General features: G+C 35.6%; 2 protein-coding genes across 2 annotated transcripts; one reads left to right on the top strand and one right to left on the bottom strand.

Annotated features, from left to right (window-relative positions):
* Positions 1–3,074: 3,074 nt before the first annotated feature.
* Positions 3,075–8,732, top strand: prl2 (prolactin 2). Its single transcript, XM_069191989.1, has 6 exons — positions 3,075–3,185; positions 4,143–4,323; positions 6,405–6,577; positions 7,130–7,237; positions 7,375–7,554; positions 8,387–8,732. Exons 1-6 carry the CDS (start codon positions 3,075–3,077, stop codon positions 8,582–8,584), a joined length of 951 nt encoding a protein of 316 aa, XP_069048090.1. The 3' UTR covers positions 8,585–8,732.
* Positions 8,733–10,621: 1,889 nt separating this feature from the next.
* Positions 10,622–21,097, bottom strand: dbx2 (developing brain homeobox 2). Its single transcript, XM_015352934.2, has 4 exons — positions 20,642–21,097; positions 16,779–16,874; positions 13,857–14,044; positions 10,622–12,572 (listed from the first exon to the last, which is right to left on the bottom strand). The coding sequence occupies exons 1-4, from the start codon at positions 20,949–20,951 to the stop codon at positions 12,279–12,281; spliced, it is 888 nt and encodes a 295-aa protein (XP_015208420.1). The 5' UTR covers positions 20,952–21,097; the 3' UTR covers positions 10,622–12,278.
* Between the last annotated feature and the right edge of the window lie 326 nt (positions 21,098–21,423).

Below are 21,423 nucleotides of genomic sequence, written 5' to 3'. Positions count from 1 at the left end.
ATTGGCTTTAGCTACATAGTTGTGCATCATATTCCATTGCCACACAACACTCTGCCTGTAAAAAGTGTAAAAATTGCCTTATATTCTCAGTTGTTGAGAAAGAAAAGGCTTGGTAGTACAAGTTACAGTAGATATGTGCACAATAATAGTAAGTTAAAAGGAATATGTGTATCTTTTCGCACGGAAGATAAATATTTTGGAAGTATGGAAGACCTCAACAGAATATTAAGTCCTTGATGAATATGCAGCTGTATTATTTTACCTGTAAATTTATATAGCTATCTGAGAGCTTGGTAGCAGGCACCAGCAGTAGGTGTCACAGAGTGAAATGAATGGGTGTAAACCCACCAGCTGTCAAGGGCTGTATTAATGTACAGTTGCAATAATAGGCCAGTTTCTCCCTAGTGTTGATGTAGTTTTGTGCCATGTTCTCTGAGTTTCCTACCCTTGATCAAAAGTGTTCGTAGCCCAGGTGTCAGGCAATTAAAAACAATGCAGAGATGACATGTGGGCTGGCAAATAGGTTTGACTCAGCCTGTGGTAGAGAGGAATGCCCAATGAACAGGGTGCAAATTAACTATGGACCATCTGATGACATTGTTGCTATTTCCTTCTTGCACGTTCTGAGCGATTAGCTCTGCCCACACCCATTTCAAGGATACTTCCACACCACCACTGGGGAACAAGTCATGAACTCTTGTTAGGAGGGCTTCAAAAATCCCCAGTCAGCAGTGAAGACTTTCAGAAGAAGGAAGCATAGGAGAGCATATGAGGACACCATCATCTTTTTTTCCACACCCTTTAACCAATGTTGGACTCAAAGACAAACAGGGTAGAGGAGGGAACACCAGGGATACATCCTTCAGGATAAGGAGGAATAAGGAGGATGCCTGGAATTTCAATGTTTTTTCACTGTGGCATAAGGAGGCTTGCCAGGTTACCAACTGGGGCTGGTTCCAGAGAACGGCAATCCCAGACTGTTCTTGTGAGACATTTGGTACTGGTAACTTGGATATAGGATTGGACTGCTATATGAATAAGTCATGTCATGTGTTTTTTTGTATTGGGTGAGTATTTATAGGAATACTGTATTATGGGGATACCTATATATTAAATAAAAACTGATTACTGTAGATAAATTATATATTATATATAACAAGTAATAGGTTTATTCCATGATGAAATGAGAAGAAAGCACACCTGAAGAAGGCTCCAAGGCCAAAATGTTGTGTTTTCTTTCTTTTCTTTTCAGCATGGAATAAACCTATTACTTTTTCCTTTGCAGCCCACGCATGCTGACACAGCTAACCACCTGGACTATTATATATGGCAACTCTCTTGTCTGGTCTTTGGATGCACTTGTGGATCTGAGGGGTGATAAGAAGCTGTGGTAGGAGAAAAGGGGTCCTAGCACCCTCTATAATTGATATGCGACATACTGTAGCTGTGAACAATGCAAAAGTAGCTCCTGAATTTAGGCATCATGCAAACTGTGACATCGCCTTTTTGATGATATCCTAAAAAGTTCTTTGTGCACTGAAAACATTAAGGTTTTTGTTATATTCAATTATCATTAGCTGCAAAATATTATAAAGTTGTAAGACAATGATAAAAGAAAGTTCTATGAACAGAAATTTAAAACCCAGGCAAATAATTCCATACACTTCTAGTAATTTCAGTTATTGGGAACTTTAAAGGACCAACAAAAGGGCTTAATAAGTTAAGAAAACAACTTAAAACGCAATTTACCATGTTTCTGATTTAATAGTCACAGAACAGGAATTTTAGTTTATCTCACAAAATAGATTCCAAGGGTTAATGGCACATGATGCATAAAAGACTTAATAAAATTAATGAACTCCATGTGTCATTCATCTAAAGTTGTCTCAGGCAATACACTAACTCATTATGTGGTCATTCTTTTCATGTCATATTTTCAGTAACCCAGTTCAATAATGTGGTCATCATGCTCACATGTTTGAATTACAAATTTCTTCCAACAAGTACATAAGGCATTATGTCTTTTAACCTGTATTTACTTTACCTGGTTACATAATAAGTCTTTGCAATGTTGAGCTTCAAATAACATCTGCTTTACGCCCTCTGTAACTATTGTTGTTCTGCATTTACATCAGATACTGTACCATATTTCAGGCTTCACTAAAAACTTAGCCCTCCACTCAGGCGCATGTGATCACTCCAAGACAATTTATACATTAAAATGTTCAACAGGTTTAGAATTACTTTATCCTTTGGTGTGACTGCGATCTTAAAATTTGTGATACTAATTATGTGATCACTAGAAAGACAATTTACATCAATTAACAAATGTTATGTTGTGATATAAATGTTTTGTTTCTTATGCTGATTCACCTTATTGGGCCACAGTTTTAATAACCCTAATAATGCCTAAATATTAGATTTAAAAAAAAAATTAACATTTGTTCTAAATGTTTTAAATGCTGTTTAGCTTTTTTCCATGACTTCATTTAGACTTAAGTCTTGCTTCTTGTTTATTATCAAATGGAGTGAATAAAAAATAGGTTAAGAATACGTCTAAAGGTGGTACAATGTGCATGGAAACACTGTATCAGTCAAGCTGACAGAATCAGTGGATGGTTTTGAATGATTTCAGCTAGTCCCTCTGAGATTTAAACAGTTTCACTTTGGAGACTATATCTTGCACTTCATGACTCAGTTGCCCTGTTTCTCTCTCCTACCTAACGGCTCTTTGTTCATCAGAATTCTTCAATTTGGTGTTTGTAAACCAATGACTCATGGGGCATTTGTTGTGTTGCCTCAGAATGGGGGTGGAAGTTATTCATCAGATTGCAAGAAGGATCCAGAGTCCTGTAGGATCTAACCTGCAGTTTTGTGACTGATGGTTCCCTGTGTCTCTATAGAAGAATATTTAATACTAGTATAGAATAGTTCTGTATATGGTCTGAACTGTACTTCACAAGCAGCAAGATACAAGGGTCTCAACAAATGGTTAGCTGCATGTGTGACTGTCGTGGTTTCGCAGGGAGGGTTCATCCCACAACACCTGGGCGCGAACCCAGGTCTTTGGCATAATGCAGCTGAATGATCGAATGAGCTCAAGGGGAGACCTCCCTCAGCCCAGGCAGCTAAAGGTCCCTGCTATGTGCAGAGAGAGCGATGACGTTACCGTGCCCAAACTAGCTGTGCTTCTCCTCCCCTGCTGACTTCACCTTGGCGAAGGACACTCCCATCCGGGTCACAGCACCAATGTGACCGTCACAGTTCTGCACGGACTCCTGCCCTCACCGCTCCACCCCCTGGTTCATCCCGCAACACCTGGGGCGCAAACCTGGGTCTCCGGCATAACACAACAGGGAACCAGCGGCATGAGCTAAAGGAGACCTCCCTCAGTCCAGGATGTTGAGGTCCCTGCTACGTGCAGGGAGGGCGATAAGGTCACCATGCCAAACCAACCAACTAGCTACTGGCTCCGCTACACCTGGAAAGATGATGCAAAATCCACCGCACATTTGGCTTCACTTACTTTATCCTGAGAGCAACACTAGTTAAGAATGCAATATCCGGTCTATTTCTTCATAACGTACTGTATAAAATTAATCAACCTTTGGTTCCCAAAGTGCTATTTGTTAACTGGTGCCTTTTTTTAAAGCTTTAGAGATTTATTAAATACATACAGTACAATTGCTCAGCCACTTACTGTGTGTATTAGACATGCTGTATGGACTCCCATTCTAGTGGAATTTGTGAAGTCATTTAGATAATTTACCCTATCCAAAAAGAGATGTTTAATGACTATCATTCAGTACCATAGTTTTTTACAGAAACCTTTCTTATTACATGGAACACCTTACAACCCTTCTCAATTATTCCTTTGTTTCATTTTTAAATATTAAGCATCAAAATAACTGAACTCTAAGCAGAGGCGTGACAAGAAAAAAACATTTCTTTGGCTGACATGTTGAAAATAACTCTCTTGACAGAGCAAATAGCAACCTGACAGAACCCCATAACACTGATACAGGGTTCTTCAAGACAAAAGCTTAAAATGTATGCACCTTTGGTTGATCAGGTTGGTTGAAATATAGGGAATGAAGCCTTCCAAGAACCACTGACCTAGGGTTTGATGAATTCCACAATAGACTGCAGAAAATCACTGCTCCGTCTGGTCCATAGCTGAGGAGAGGGCGCTGGGATTGGCGACGGCTGTGTTTGGCACTCAATGGGGGAATTGTGAGCATCAGTGGTTGGGAGCGTTTCTGTGTGGGCAGCAGGAAGGGAAAAAGTGGAAAAGAGAATATCAGAGGCAGTCTGGGGCTGAAGGTATGGTGCTTTGGATGCCTTGTGAAAAATCAAGCAGAAAGGGAAGAAAGAAGGAAGTAGAGCAAGTGTGGACTGCATAAAGGAAGAGAGAAGGGATGGCAGGAAGTGAATCTATTGGAAGGAGGTTTGTCTTGAGGTGGCGAAGATGTTATTGGGTGAGGGCTATACACTTCATTTATTAATATGTAGAGTTTGATGTATCTGATGTACTGTATATGGAGAAGGTAAATGGTAAGTGGGTGAATTGGGGGGCTGTTCGCCTCCAAATGGACAGAGACAGAATAACACTATTAGAACAGTCAGTTCACAGACTGTAATAACAGGTAATAACCTGTTGTTGGCCACAGTCACAAGACCAAATAAACAGAAAAAAACAACAACCGCAGGACTCCAACTCCTCTCAGCTATTTACAGTAAGACCGGTTCAGGCACCTCACCCTTGGAGTCCACCTTGTCAAATTCCCCACTTATCTTTATCTTGGGATTTTTGTCTCATATCCTCACCAGTGCAGGTATCCTGCCCAAAGCAATTTCAATCATGCACAAAAAAAGGAAACTCATGCATGCCGTATGAGTTGTAGACCCAATAAAGACATCAGTTTTCACTAGAGGTTATAGCCCTTTCCCCCATGTTCAAGTCACCAAATTCCTACGATATCATGTAATTTATGTTGCACCTATGATGTGTAAGACATTTCACCTCTTCCAGCAGCAACCTTTTCCCATGAGTCTCGCATCTACTATAGGTACTGACCAGACTCACACCTGCTTAGCTTCAGTGGGTTGTCAGTTGTGAGTTGCAGGGTGATATGGCTTCTGGTCATATCAAAGAAAGAAAAGAAAGTTATATAGAAAACATAAACTGTACAGAGGCCAGGAAGGGTATCTGGAACAAATAAAATTTGAGAATCTGTGTGTTATTTCAATTATAATTGTGTATGTGCCTCCTCTGACTAGAAAGCCAGCAGCTATCACCTGTTAAAGCAAATTCACACATAAATACATGACAAGTTCCATACTTTCTAGCTTGTAAGATGTTAATTATCTTCCTCTGTGAATATTACAATCTCCCCTCAAGATGCAGTGGCAGAGGAAATGCCACGAAGCGATTTTCAGGACCCTATGCAGATTATAAAATTCGGAAGGGAATGCAACGAACACGGGCAAAGAAGACTTGGGTCGGGGCTGGTAGACGAACAGGGGGGCATGTCAGCGGTGTACTGGTGCATGGGGGGGGCCTGGCCAAGGCAAACAAGTCCAGAGAGAGTCCGAAGGGAAATCCAGAATATGCAGAAGTCCAGAGCCGGGTAATACAATCCAAGATGGAGACGACAAAAGTTACAAGGTAGAGCTGGAGCGTCCTTGAGGGGAGGGGCTTACAATCGTGACAGGAAATGCATTAAATTCAATTCTTGAGTTAATTTAAAGTGGTTTTGCTGTTCTAGTTAAACATTTGATTTGATTGAAACCTGGGGAAAATGTGCCCACTAAACTATTTTGAATTCATTTTAAATTTCACTAAATATTGTTTTCTTTTTGCTGTCACTTCATTCACAGCACTGAAATAAGAAGGTAGATAGATTAGAATATATAAAGAAGTGAAAACAGTTTCCTCAACTATAGACAGGACACCCAACAGCGGGTTTGTCAGCATCCTTGAGTTTCAGGTCCACTATTTCTGCTGATTCTATCTGATTACGCCTGATTTGTTGAAGGATGCCTTGGGCTGTGAAAATTTGACGCAAATCATGATCAAATTCGAGGGGAAATAATATGACGAATAGAAGCACGCATACTTTGCCTGCCTTTTTTTCTTGCTTTCCAATTTAATGGATGTATTCATCATAGATGTCTAAAAGGCTTTCATTGCTCAGAACATTCAGCATATAAATAGCTAAATAGCAGCCCAACAGACAGCAACGTCTACCAACAAGATCTCAAGAATGTCCAGGAAAATGAGACAAGGTAGTTTTAAGAAAACTTTTAGTTATTTGAGCTAAATTAAATAAAATGTATTATATATGTACAGTATTTATGCATACATGCAAAGGACTTTAACTCTTTTTTCTTCTCTTTTACAGTATTATTTTTGGTTCTGATGTGCTTGCAACTACAGTTAAAAGTATCCTCTGCACCTATTTGTGTCCATGGACATACAGGATGCCACTATCTTTCTGTGTCGGACCTTTTCGATAGAGTCATCCAGCATTCAAGCAGAATGCACAGTCTTTCCAGTGATCTCCATTCAGAATTTGTGAGTTCCGTGCAGTTGATATATTTATTAATTAGGTGTTTGACATGTTGTTCTTGTTGAGCTTTTTGCAGTTATAGTAATTTTTGGATTGTAGACATTTTACTGTACTACACTTTGAAATTTGCTATCAATGCACTGGACAGAAATGAAATAACTTATTCTCTAGATTTACAGAATGTCTTATTTGATATTGTATTTTAATTTCCTCTCAACATAATGCTATCAGGGAATGCATTATTTGTCTTTACCACTCACAGTTTTGTTTTTCACCTGAGCAATTTAGGAATTCCAAAATGTCCAAATGTCATTTAACACAACTAGTTAAGCAAATCCAGTGAAAGTGAAATACTAAGATCACAAACATGATACTTGTCCTTAAATTACAATTGCTTCCTTTTTATTTGCCCTTAATAGTGCATCCTTTTGTCTTGTCCTGCTGTATCATGTTTTGGATGAACTGCTGTGTAGCTTTTTTTCTCTTCACACATTTACAATATATTTGCTCTTCTTCTCTTCTCTCTTCTTTCCTTTCTTACAATGCTCATGGTAAAGGAGAAATACTTTCTCCCAAGCAGAAACCAAGTTGGCAGAGAAAATCGCAAGTGCCACACATCTATGATTTTAACTCCTAATGGCAAAGAGAATGCACAGAGGCTGGCAGTAAGTTCAACCTCTCTTCTAATCCCCTTCTCTGAATTGATTTATTGTTCTGAATTTCAGATGTTTATTTCTTACCCAAGTCAAGCGCTACTGTAAATGTTTGCACAGCTTCCTCACTCACATGTGTTATTTACCAGAGGGAAGAATTGACTCAGGTGATCCTGAAGCTCCTGGTTGCCTGGATAGATCCTCTGTCACAGTTTCATCAGAGCATAGCTCGCAATGAGGATTTCACAAACTTTAGTAGCAATAAGGCTTTGGAAATGAGCGACATGTTGCATGAATTAAAGAATGGGGTGGAGAAGGTGGCAGAAAAGGTAAGATACTTGCAAATTACTGTCTTTTGTTTAGTTTTAGTAAAAACTGAAGAGAACAAATAATAGTTTTAACTGCATTTCTGTGAGCTCAATATTCAGTGGAAATGTTTCTGGGAGAAAGTACTGTACATGTATAGCCACTATATCTCTTCCAACTTTGCAGATTGGTTTGGTACACTTTTTATTCATTTTTCTTGGCAGATTTACTTAAGCTCTCTTAATATTGATTGGAGATCACATGGACAGCAATTTTCAAGTTTTTCTATGTTCCATAGATTCTTGGCTGGATCTTGATTTGGCCAAACAAGAACATTTTCACTATTATATTCTAAAGGCATTCCAATAGTGAAGCAAAAATATAAAAAGTAAAAAAAATCTATAAGGCATCTGATAATCTGACAATTAAATATAAAATGATAAATTAACCTACAAAAGCTTCATACTCAATAGTTTTTCTGTCAAATTCAAAGGCTGTGAGGGAAATGTCTGCTAAATATAGCCTATATCTTAACGTGTATGATTATGTAATTTTAATATTCTAAAAATAGAGAATAGATAAAAAATTAAGACTTGATATGAGTCATTTCTCAATTATAACATAATTGAGTACAAGAAAGAATTGTTAGTTTTTAGATATGCAAAGCTTTTCTTTGACCTTTTACAAACTTTTGGACTACCTCAACTACATTATTGGATCTTGTTTTAACTTGTTAATAGTAAAAGAATCCATCTAGAGTTCAGATAATATGCTTATATGGCGGAGACTATTCTTTTGGAATAAAAATGTTGTAATTTCTCCAAGCTTATAATGCAATTTTTTTTGTCCTTGCAGCTGCAGCTACTTGGAATAATCAGCAACTCAATAAGTGGGCTGTCCTCTGCTGATGCGCTCTTACCTTCCTCTGCCAGCAATGATGCAAGGCCAATGAGTGATTATGAAATACTCCACTGTTTCAGGAGGGACTCCAATAAAGTCCAGAACTACTTGAAAATTCTTAAGTGTAGGATTGTTCCTGAACATGGATGTTAATTTAATTATGTTCCGGTAATTAAATGAAGCTGATATCTGATTCACCGCTGGCGGTTAAGGTCATGTTTGAATTGGGTAAAGAGACTTCCGTGGCATCTTCTTTAGTAATATGGGAATATTGTCTGCATCTTAACTGAATTTCCGTCTTTGGTTGCATTCCTCATTATCAGCTGTAGGACATTTTTTCATTATTTTGGTAACACTTTATTTTAGGTGTGACCTGAAGGTCATGCATTATTGCATTATTGAATAGAGCTTGTTGAGGTAAAACATAAACAAAAGGCTTTAGTAAATAAAATTCTTTATAGTTCTACTGCTGTTTGTACAGTATTTATTTCAATTGAAGAAATGTGAAGTCTGTGTTCTGGAATGAGGTGGGTACAGAAAGAGGTGGAGAGGAGATACAGTATATTGTAAATGAGTATTTAGTGCCAAATTATGAATTACAGAGCAAATTTCACTTCATTCAAGTGCAGAATTAAGAACTTTGGTTTCACTATTGAAAGATTTGTTAAAATAAATACTCATATGCGGTGATGGACTAGCCTCGTGTCCAGGGTGTATTCTGCCTTCCACCTGTTGCTTGGCATGATAAACTCTGATGACAGTCCATAAAATGGATGGATGGAAATTAAAATATGTAAGATCCAGGCATTTCAACCACTTCTCTAACTACCATAACACAATGATGTAAATTAGATTAGCTTGAATTGCTCAGAATCCTTGAACCTGGACACATACTTTTCCATATCTTTCAAATAACCTAATAGCCAAATAGCCTGTCTAATAAGAAGACAATAAAAAAATTCCAATCTAATCCAATCTAACTAGATATTGTAAGTTATCATTGGTTATCTTGTCTCTGACAGCATATTAAAAAGAGGATAATTTAAATATTGCTATTCATTCATTAGGCTGATATTGAGGACACAAACTGCACATATAACTATCATTCTGGAAAAAAATAGAACAAAGGTGAAAAAACATCCTTTTGTGTATAATTGAGTGTATTGGTCACAATGCTGTAGTATTTAAAGAAAATACTATAAATATAAATGCAAACATATTTTGACTCAATGAAAAGCTTTGCACAAACTCAAACTTGAACTGTGTCAATGAGCTAATATTATTCAGGCCAGCTATAATGGTCACATTAATGGTTTCTTATCATTTTTCCTCTGTTCTCCTGAGTAAGTGATCAATACCCTAATTGTAGCAAATGTTGCAATGTTAGGAATATAAGAAAACAATAACCTGACAGCACATACAGTACAAGAAATTAGAATTTAAATATTGATATTCATTAATAATAAGTTATGAATTAATATTCATTAATAAGTTGACATTGAGGACACACAATGCACATAGCTACCATTATGGAAAAAAAAATCACTTTGTACAAAATGGTCACAATGCTACAATATTTGAAAAATACTATAAATACATTCAACTTTTTGGGTCATTAATGAAAAGCTTTGCTTTGCATGTAAATTCAACTCTGTGATTCATAAGGCAAATCACACCAAAACACTATAACAGTGGTTTTCCAAAGTCCCATGTCCCCTAGGTTATTGGAACATAGCCAACATTCATTATGGGCTGCTACTGTATATTACCAAAGTGCTTGACTTTTATTGACCTGTAACAAGCATATTGTTTTAGCTTCTTCATTCATGCTTCATATCTTGTAGAAAAATGAACCTATTCCAACACTGCATGACATTGTGATAATGCTTTGGATGTAAGAGGGATTTTTAGATGACTTTTTTATTACCTTTTGGAGTCCAATTCACTAAATTCAACTTTCCTACACCTTAGCCTGTTACCTGTTGACATTTTGTCATATTATTAAATTATTCAAATGTTCTTATTTTCACAGCATCATTCTGATTTAAACTGTGCAATCTAAAATGTTGTACATTCCAAATGTGTCTTTAATTAACAATATCTAAATATTTATAAATATGTTCAAATTGACTTAGATGTCTTTCAAAATTGTTCAAAATTGTGTTTAAATGGAAATAAACATATAAAGTATACATTTCAGATGTTTCTTTATTACTGTATTTCCATATGGTTACAGACACTAGTTCATACATTACAAAGAAAGCAAATGAGGCATCTGATCATGGGCAAACCAAAACAGTTGAAAAGGGGCTGGCAATTACTGGATATATTCCTACACTTTTACATCATCAAACTGAATGTGTGATGGATTAATATCCCACGTGGAGTGAGGTAAGATTCAACAATCTATAACAGATAGTTGTTTTTAGTATTTGCAATGCGTATGTCTGGTGTCTGCTCTCCAATTTATAATGTTTATTAGCTGTGATTCTATAATAATCTCAGAAGTATAAATCCTAGTTTTCCAAAATCAGTATTTGTCATATTTTTTATTTGTATTACAGGCCATAGAATATAGGTACATAAAAAAACAAGAGGGGGCCATTTGTCTCATCCAGCAGATCTAACCTTGCCAACTGAATGGCTGCCATTCTCTCATAAAAGCCTTACATACAGTATTAAGTAATGTATAGAGTATATTAAAACGTATAGAATGTATTTTACATGTTCTTTTATGTAAAACCTATTATTACAATAAAATAATGATGTGGAAGATTAAATTATGTTTCTTAAATTAAGTAAATTTACCATTTCCAAAATATTCTTAAATTTTAAATGAAAAATGTTACTGTTCTGTAAATCTGTCCAAAGAACAGCAATCAGGTACATTCTTGAACTTGAAGGAATTTTCTACACTGAAATAGCTGAATCCTTTTAGTATTGAACAGAGACAACTACAAGAGAACATGGTTTAAGTAATTAAAATCCTCAAAGACACCAACCAAGTGAACCCAAAGGACAAAATTGACAGTGAAACGTAAACCACAGGACACAAATGGAAATTGTGAGGAAAAATGTTTAAAACCTAGAACGGGAAGCCCCCTTTGAGGGGTTTATGTTCTGTATCAAGCTACCAAGGAACATTACTTAAGCTGGTACCTTTGGATCCTTTAAAAAATGCCTGGAGTAAGATGCAATATCAATTAGCTACAAGCAAATGAGCTCAATGGACTGAATGGCCTCCTCTTATTTGTAACCTTTCATATGTTCTTAAATACTAGCATGGAAATGCCTAAGTGCCAAGACTCTTTTATGGCCTTTGGACAAAAGCACATTAGAACTGAGGAGATCTAAAAAAATGTATTTCAAGTCACAGCAGCTGTACCAAAATATCAGAATCCAATTACATTTCACATACAAATGGAAGTATAACACCAACATTTTCTGGGAAAGTTTTTGTATTTATGTAAAAAGGTCATTTTCCTCCATCACCCCATTAATGGAAATTTTCCTTAACATTTTACATAGTTGAAACTTTTAATCCATACAAACTTTCACTCTTCCCCAGAAGAGGTCAGTAAAGAGTTGGGAAAATGAAATCTTCAGATGGAACTAGCACACGATTTTGAAAATATATTTTAATCAGATATTATATTAATATTCCATTCACAGTATAAATATTTTATTAGGTGTCAGCTGCTGAAGTACTACAAATGTGCAAGTGGAAGCAAACTTAGGTATTGTTAGTTAGGTTAGTAACTGTAAGCTTTTTTATTTGATGAAGTGCTTTGTAAATGAATATGAGAAAGACCTTTTCATTTTTAAAAAGTAGGATTTGTTTTCCTCATTAAGTGGAACTTTGAATAAAATTGGCTTTATGTAATAGCTGTGTGTTAATGTTTGCGTGTTTACAAATTGGTACAGACTGAAATGCAGATGATCTGATTTTGTTGGAATGTGACATTTTCTTTTTTACTTTGTCCATTTCCTTGACCCTACTGCATACAGTTTCCACCTGCAGTTCCTCTCTGAAGAGGTCATTCCTTACTGATTGCTCTTCTCCAGTGGATTTCAGGCAAAACGTTTCTTTTTCTTTGGAGTTTCTCCACTTCATTCTCCGGTTTTGGAACCAGATCTTCACCTGAAACAAAATAAAACCAGACAAAATTAAAGGGGCTTTACTAGGTTATGGCCTATTAATTAAATATGTTAACATACTTAGAATTCACAATAAAGTATTCACACACAGTATTCACACACAGTGTCTGTACTTAAGAGGTGCACATTCAATGTTGAGATTACTGTTCTACTCAAATCAGTCCATCTCCAATCCATCATCTTAATATCTATCATTTTGGCATTGTACATCTCTGCTTGTATACAAAAAAAGTGTAGATATACAAAATCTAGAAAAAAACATTAAATGATTTGGATATGATATGGCTAAAATAGTTGAGGTCTAGTACAAAGAAAAAGTTGAGCCATATAGTTCAAACTTGTTGGCTTGGGTCCAGGTTAGCTCATTTACTGACTGTAATCCTGATTCTCTCGGTTTGTTATTTTTTTCCAACAACGACCCCTGGAATTTCCTGGCCTCCTGTGAGACCATGGTGTTCTCTGTGAAAGATACATGACTTCTTCATTTGCTGCTAACATTCCTGTATGGCACTGTTGCTCCCCTGTCAAGATGCTCACCAGTGGGCATACAGGAATAGAGTATTCACAACCCATGTCCTTTGCTGATATAGGAGTCAAAGATGCAATTGTAAAGTTCTAATAAATGGTAAAGGCAGGTTTCTTTAGAAACCCACTACCAAATATAACAATATCTACTGTACCTCCCAAAGCATGAAAAAATAATACCATAAACATTTTAATCTGCAATTGCTGTAGTATTCTAAAAAATAACATCTCTCTACACGGGAGGGAAAAAAATCAATTATTTGAACCCAGAATTTAATGGAAAAAGTTTAAAGAGGCCATTCCAGCAGTGCACATACTGTACATACAGGTATGTTAGGCATTCACAAAGTATTTTAACACTGTATGAGAATCCTGCTTCCAAACTTTGTATGGATGAAAAATATTTATTCCCACAGCTGGGGAACAACAATAACCATTAGTAAGTCATCACTATTTACTGTGTTAATCAAATCTGCAAAATCATAACTCACAAGAAACTGTAATTACATTAGGTTATGTTACTTTAATTAATGTATTAGAAACCTAACTATCTTGCAGTTCTATTGCATAAATTAAAATGGTTAGGACTGGATACTGTGCCTCTAATTGAAAGACTGACAGATTGAGAGATCAGTCAGGAAGCTTAACATAAGTAAGTGAACTCAGTTCCATCCTCTCAGTGCAGATAATTCAGACTGGCAGAATGTAAATCACGATACGTCGATATGACTTTCAGATTTACCTGAGATTCTTTTAATCCAAGTTGACTTGCCAGTTTGTTTCTGTCTGTCTTGCTGATATATTTCTGTCTCTCAAATGTCATCTCCAGCTCCTTCCTCTGTTCCTCGGAGAAGACTGCTCTCCTCAGGATACCTCTGCGTGACTTCGTATTTGTTCCATGTGACCACAGTGTCATACTACTTGCTCCTTCTAGGGATTAATAAAATAAAATTAATTCATCTGGATGACTGAGATCAAAACATCGATAAACACGATGAGACACCTGCTTAATTTAGAAATTTGAAAACATGTAATGTTCCTCATGGCGTAATCCTCTACATAATCTTCCAAAATGAATTTTATTATTACTAGAACATAAAACTTTTATTTGAACCCTTATATATTAATGGAAATATATGGTTTTAGGGTGGCAGAATGATCCATGTCCACACATTAGTTTTTTTGTCTCCATGAATAAGGCAATTTGTTAAAAAAATAAATACAAAGTAAATAAAAGGCTAAATTGAAAATATGCTTCAATACTATGTAAAAGCTCTTGTTTTTAGAGCTTTTTAGCTTCAACAATAGATAAGGTTATGAAACAGCTTGTTTTTCTAAATTTGGATTGTTCTCTACAGCAGGGTAAATAAATGGAGAACAATTTTATCCACTTAAAAACGGATGCATTGCTGGAGACAGGACAAGAGTCTTGTTTGTGTCCTCATAGCCTAATTCATCCTTTAGGGGAAATAGGAGAGATTTATGAAGTCTGAAATGCTGTATTTCAGCGTGCAAATGACAATCTGGAACAAATGCCAAATCATACCTTTAAAATAAAGTACACTTTGACATAAATATTCTACAAAGATTTTATATTACTACTGTCTACTTCTGTGCTACAAAGCATTAAAAATATTATTGGATCAATAAAGAATAAAAGAACTATTGGGCCTTTCTTGACCAATTCCATGTTGTTACATTCACAGGTGCACACACACAACAAAAGTCAATAAAGCAATTTCCCAATCCCATTGATGAATGTCTTTTTAATCTGTACAACAAATCTGTGCTAGGCTGGCACACAGACCACCTCGAAGGAGCGCATAAGGAGGTTAGTCACGGTCCCTATTTTTCCATTTAAATTCAATGCATTCTAGTTTAATGGACGATTAATAGGTCACTTGCAAAATACCAGTGTATCTGCCCTGCTTAATAAACAACTAAAATAGCTCACTAAACATTCCCTTATTCAGCCTGATTCCAAATAAAATCAGCTCCTCCACTTAATCATTTTATTTTCAGGTAGACAGGGTTGTATGGGAAGATGAGCTACATTAAGTCCATAAAAGTCACTTTCATTCATTGCTTTATGTTGCAAGTCAAGAGATTTAAATGGTGCTCAGGAACCAGGCTGGCATGTGAAGGACAGGAGAAAAGAGTGACACACAGAGCACTGCTTTCTGACCATACAAAAGGGCAACTGATCCCTGCCCAAGCCTTTTCGGAACGCAATGGTCTTTAAAGTTCATCGCCACAGTGAAAAATTGTGGCAAGGTCGCGTGTGGATGAGTAAAGTGAAAGTGGTGATTGGTCATGGTGCTGTCGTGCTTTGTTCTTTGGCCCAGCCATGTAAAGTGCTCTGTGGGAAAGTGTCAGCCCACTAAAAGGTGTTTAGGAGCTCACAACTCATTAAACTGCCAGCATTTGCTGCCTCACTTGTCAAGAATTACTGGACTTAGCAACCTTCCTTGGAACTTCAGCATATCCCAAAAAATGTCAACTGGGCCGTCCAGCTTTCCAACAAATAAAAAGGAGCTGAGTGTTTTATAGAAAAGGAATACACTGTGTACTTGCACTGGCATTCAAAAGTTTTGGGACCCTTGGATAAAATTACTGAAATACAAACAAGAAAAGAAAAATATCAACAGAAACTACTGTATGATTAATTTGAAGCTTTCTGCTTTCTCAGAATATCACACAGAGGATGTTTCTCTGGCATTTTACCATGGTAAAGCCATCAAAATATCTTCCCCTGTCAGCAAACACAACTGCATGTACATTCTGTCACCTACAGTAACTTAAGTAGTTTATTACTATTTTTGTACTTTTGGTGCTTATTATGTCCTGGAGCTATGTGTAAGATAGAACATACTGTATATATATGTTTACTATTTTTTTAACTCTGCTGTCAAGCACATCCATTAATGCGATAGTATTGTTTCAGGGAACTGGCAAGATCAGCACATCAGCTTTCAAATTTCTTACTCGTCTTTCTGATTGAATCATCCTATTCTTCCTTATCATGCTGTATCCTCTTCAGGACAGATGAAGAGTGAAGAGTGGTTTGTTTTCAGCACAATACTGACCCTAAACTCTCAGGCTAAATCTGTTCTTATCTTCATCTACAGTTATAAAATGGGCTTGGGCAGCTAAAGAAGGAAACTTTCATGACAACAATTTGCTGCAAAATAGCACTGAAATGTATTTTTGAGATACAGATTTTGTATGAACACTTTGCAAAGTTAAAGTGAATCTCCTTTCAAGTGTCATTGCTGTGCATCACTACTAGAGACAATTAAAGGGAACTGTTAAATGAAAAGCTCTGTGTTGTCTTCTCTAATGGGCATTAACACTTCATGCTGTGTTCACTCACACCGTTCATAAAACCTCATGAAAAGAGATAACAGATGATTATGAACATTTCAGCTTTGTAGTATTGTTAATTGTGCACCATTCTCCGAGAAAGTATAGGGGGGCTTCCCTGGTAATAGAAGCCCCCCACTTGATAAATCGCTGTGAATCTTATGAATAGTACTGCTGAGGTTTTATTTGAGAATTAGCTCTTTGGTATTGCATCTGTAATTAGTTTTTCAGACCACATTAAATCCTGCTGCTCTGGTTTACAGATGAACTCAAGCATTGCTGATGAAGCATAAAAACTTACTTGAAAAAGCAGTGGGGGAGGTAGAGGGGGGGAAGGACCCACCACAGCATGCCAGAAGAAACTGCGGACCTCTTGGTAAGAAACTTGTCACCAGAGCTGTGAAAAGAAACCAATAATGTGGGAGAGAAGAAGGCAGGTCTTGTTTATCTGTATTTGTCTTGGTCAAAGAGTCTGCAAAATGTTGCACATACAGTACTTTCTTTCAGAAAACCTATGCTGTGAAGACCAGATATGTAAAACAAGTACTGCAGGATACATGTAGCATTGTTTCTCTGAATATAGAGGAAATTGCCAACAAATTGCAAATAACATGCTAAGAATTAACTTTTAGCTCAATTTAGAAGCACACAATGTTTGTTGAGAAATTCCAATTTGTGATGATTTCATTCTGCAAAAAATGAAAACACCAAAGAAAAATATTAACGACTGAAATTTTCTATCTGAAAAAGAAAGAAAATGCTTTTTGATGTTGAGTCCCATCATAATTAGCATTTTGTGCAATAATTTTTGTCATAGTTAAGGCAGAGCAAAAACATCAAATTAAATGAAAAACAGATCCCTGTTGAAAGTCTCATAGAAATCATAGATTGATTGGAGCTAAAGTCTTTGCAAGGTCATTTGTTTGTTGATTTGGTTAGCTGTTTATTAGTTTCTAGAAAACATTGATGGGAATAGAAAATAAAATTAAAGAAAAGATTTGAAAAAGAAAGATGTTTGAAATATTCAGAAACAGAAATATCCCAGAAATATAACAAAAGCAGGGTTATTGTGATGACATGTAGCATAAGATGAATCTTTAATACTTAGTACTTCCAAACCTGTCTTAACTAATTTCTTAACAGATTTCAGAAAAACATTTTTAATCCAATTTGAACACGTTCTGTGTTAACATTTGTAAATAACGTTAACATAAAGTTTAAATGCTGTTGCTCTTCATATTTAGTATCACACTAATTATATCACGTTCAGACATTCCTCAGTAACTTTCCAACAATTGAAAAAATTATATTAATATAATATTATTGTAAGACTATACTTTGTCTAAATTCTGAAATCAAGCATTTGTGCAGCAAATCTGTCAATTTTTAAAGCAAAAGTGTGCACATTTAAAACACCTGTATTTCAAAACACCATTATGTCAATAAATATGTGGTTTTATAGAGTGCCTTTAATCTTAAATTGTTTCATTTTGTAATTTTTATATATTTTTCAAAATTGGTGCCAATTAACAAAGATATTATTTATAAGTGTTTTTTAAGAAATTAAATCTATTTGTAAAGGACATAAAGGACAGTTCTTTCAAATAAGAACTACGTTTAGCATTTACTGTAAGCAGTTACATTCATCCATTTTGAAGTATATGAATCTTCAACATAAATATGAAATTGTTCATTATGTTAAATAATTCAGCATTTTTTAAAAAACAATGAGATTAATTATATAAAAAATCAGGTTTATTTATCTTTTTAAAAAATGTATTTGACTTTCAGGAATCTTACCTTGGTGTCAACTGAGGTAAAGAAACATCAACACTAATTGAGTTAGTGAAAATATGCTAGTTCAGATGACCTACAGCTAATAGGAGCCCAGTGATCCATCAGGTTCCTAATTTTTGATTGTTCACCCTGAAGTTGGCAGTTAACAGAAAGAGTTGCTAAAAAGACACAGGTGGTTGTAAGATTTCATAAGAAATAAAGATGTAAGTATACATTCAAAGTAAAGGACTTGTTGCCGTGTCTTTGTTCTCTAAGAGCTATGCCTGTTGATCACACATTAGGTAAGCGTCACTGCAATTCTGTCTACTCTGCCTGTAAGCTGTACTTTTCCTCTTTCAGCAGTCAATCCACTGCTCAGTGAGTAATTTCATATTTCCCCTTAAAACCCAGTGCATCTTTCACACGGCTGCCTGCTTATTTGTTTGCACAATTATTATTTTTTCACTAATTGAACTCAGCTAGCATTTTAGCAAATCTCTATAGAACATTATAACGATTGTGCCAAAGTTCTCCACACATTCACAGGTCTCCAGTGCTAATAATACAGCACCTTTAGAAAGCCTTTTCAGGTGACCTGGCCCTGGCACTATCTCTTATCAGTTTAATGAGAACATCTCCATAACATGTAGCCAGACTAGTAAGTGTCATAAAACATCCACATAACTGTGAACAAAAATTAAGGCAAGAGCTAAATTGGAAGTTACACGTATCTCATCTCTAATTCTGTCATCAAGAATGTTTTACAGTTTTCAATTGCAGTTTAAAATGTTAGAATAGTCAAACATGAAGCCCTGTAATTCCTCCAGTAGCTAATTTAATACAAACTCTCTGCACCTTGCAGAATGAGTCCTTTATCCCTTCGATAAGAGTTTTGTAGCCAGACAAAATCAGATTTGATTGATTGATTGGCTATATTCTATTTGCATCTGGATATAGTTAAAAAATATCCTATGGTCTTATACATTTAAATCTTTGTAAAACCTGTATAATGGAAAATTATGATGGTGGTGTCTTCTTTGCACAGAATCTAAATAAAATATTTGAACCTTAACTAAAGCGATAATAGGTGTTTTAACTGCAAAGGTAAAGCTAAAAAGTATTGTTTTAAATTAAGTATTCAAGTCAAAAGAAAACAAAAACATTAAAAATGAGATTCTGGCTCCTCACAAATTCCACTAGGGATTTTAACATTAAAGTTATAGATTAAACAAAGCTCTTTTCTGGTCAGAACTTTTTTTTTCATTCCATTCTTTAATAGCTAAGCACATAACTTATACTCAACATAACAAGATTCTTCATATTGATGCACAGTATATAAATTTAATTTCTATCTAAATTCCCCAACACAACATCTACTATTGGTTGGCATATTAAATGAATAAAATAATTAGAAATGTTTGTTGTGTATTTATTATTTTCCAAATGTAAGACTTTCCTGTCAACAACCAACATGTAAAAACTGTAGAAATTGTGAAATTTCTCTTCTAAATTGAGTTAGACAGTGAAATTTAATCATCATTTAACCACAAATAAACGTTTGAACATTTTAAGTGTGGAATTCAGAAACCCATATAAAATTATTCTTTAGGTTGGTGAGCAGTCTTACATCATGAAATATTTTATATGTATTGTGTGTATAATCTGTATGTATTTTTAAAAATCACATTCTGGTGAATTAATTTACTAAGAGTTTATTTTCAAAAGTCTCCACTAAACTAAATATATCAAATGTGTAAATATTTGCAACTCTAAAACAAAAGCTTACAAAGTTCACTGTTGATATGCTGTTAAAAAATGTAAAATCGAAATTCAGTTGATTATTTAGACATTATTCTCTAAATCTCCACTACTTGATTTACTTGTACATCTTTCTGATCTGTACATTGTAGATTGTACATCTTTACTTGTAAATATTTTTGATATTATAAGGAATTAAGCAAAAATAAATGTGAAATATTTTTAATTAGTAAGTCTGTACTGTGTATATAAACAATCTATATCCACAACATTTGTTAGCATTGTAACATTGTAATTACCTCAATTATCCTGTCATTACTGCATCATTGTAAATAGACTATTTACTGAAATGACCTAATTTAATATTTCAAATAGAATATATTCGCTTAGGATTGCACAAGTAGGATACAATATACTTAATTTCAAGCTAACATAAATTACTTCTTATAAAGTAAAAGATTTTGGACACATGGGAAAAAAACTGCCATTTAACTCACAGTATTGTTCGACTTAAAATGTCAGGATACAGGAAAACCCAGCTTACTACCTCAGTGCTGGGGCAAATAAGTAGTCTCCTTAGTTTTAACACTGCCATTATTTGCTGGAGTCAACAAAGAAGCTTACTTTTACCTGTTTGAGGCTGAAGGATACAATCTCTGTTTAGTGACTGGACGCAGCTCCTGTCTTCGGGGTTAACAAGTTGAGAAACCCATCTTGTACTATATGGACCTCCTGTTGGGCTGCTTTGTTCCACATTTGGACACAGTTTCACTGGTGTTGGACTTGCAGGCACCCTGGGGACTGTCTGAGAAGCCCCTGCTCTCAGCAAATTGTCAATAAGAAAACTCTTCCCTGAGTTTCCAAATCCTGATGTTTTAGGTGCATTAAGCAAGACAGGAGAGCCTGCCATTTCCCAGATCAGATTCTGGTTTGGGATCATGCTGACCGCTTCAGAGGGTGGTAGTAACCCAAAGGCTCCCTCCTTCCTCTGGATCTGAGAAACTGAAACCTTAATGGTTGCTTAAGACCACCAGTTATCCTTCCAAGTGAAGCAAAGTTTTGATAAAATCCAAGCAAACAAAGATGTTTTTCCTTTGGGGTTTCAGAGTTTCTGGGTGTCCTGTGATTGGCTCTGAGGTCCTAATGTGATTCTCAATTCAGATAAGAAGAGTGCTATTCTGATGGGCGGAAGGTGTGTCCGACTCATTCATTATGTCAGCTTGACTATAAAATGATAGACATCAGAGACAATGAACTGCTGGCCAAAGTTTAACTTATGGACCAAACAGACTTCTCATGCAGAAGTTTTCCTTCCCTTACTAAAACTGTTCAAAGGTTATTTTTCTCTTTATGATATAACTTTTTGGAATGTTAAAACAAGTATGTTAAAATTTTTAGCAGTCAATATATCT

This window comes from Lepisosteus oculatus, chromosome 7 (assembly GCF_040954835.1).
Source record: "Lepisosteus oculatus isolate fLepOcu1 chromosome 7, fLepOcu1.hap2, whole genome shotgun sequence".
Lineage (NCBI taxonomy): Eukaryota > Metazoa > Chordata > Actinopteri > Semionotiformes > Lepisosteidae > Lepisosteus > Lepisosteus oculatus.
Note: the sequence above shows the minus strand (reverse complement) of the source record. Positions and strands in the feature narration are given on the sequence as shown.

What these genes read in the sequence shown, in the direction of transcription:
- dbx2 (XM_015352934.2), bottom strand. Translation starts at nt 20,951, where the DNA reads ATGATCCCAAACCAGAATCTGATCTGGGAAATGGCAGGCTCTCCTGTC. An exon ending in TATCCTTCAGCCTCAAACAG is followed by an intron (nt 16,875 to 20,641) that starts GTAAAAGTAAGC and finishes TTCTTTTCACAG; the next exon opens with CTCTGGTGACAAGTTTCTTA. An exon ending in CTCCCCCACTGCTTTTTCAA is followed by an intron (nt 14,045 to 16,778) that starts GTAAGTTTTTAT and finishes ATTAATCCCTAG; the next exon opens with AAGGAGCAAGTAGTATGACA.
- prl2 (XM_069191989.1), top strand. Translation starts at nt 3,075, where the DNA reads ATGCAGCTGAATGATCGAATGAGCTCAAGGGGAGACCTCCCTCAGCCC. An exon ending in GTGATCTCCATTCAGAATTT is followed by an intron (nt 6,578 to 7,129) that starts GTGAGTTCCGTG and finishes CTCATGGTAAAG; the next exon opens with GAGAAATACTTTCTCCCAAG. An exon ending in TGGAGAAGGTGGCAGAAAAG is followed by an intron (nt 7,555 to 8,386) that starts GTAAGATACTTG and finishes TTGTCCTTGCAG; the next exon opens with CTGCAGCTACTTGGAATAAT.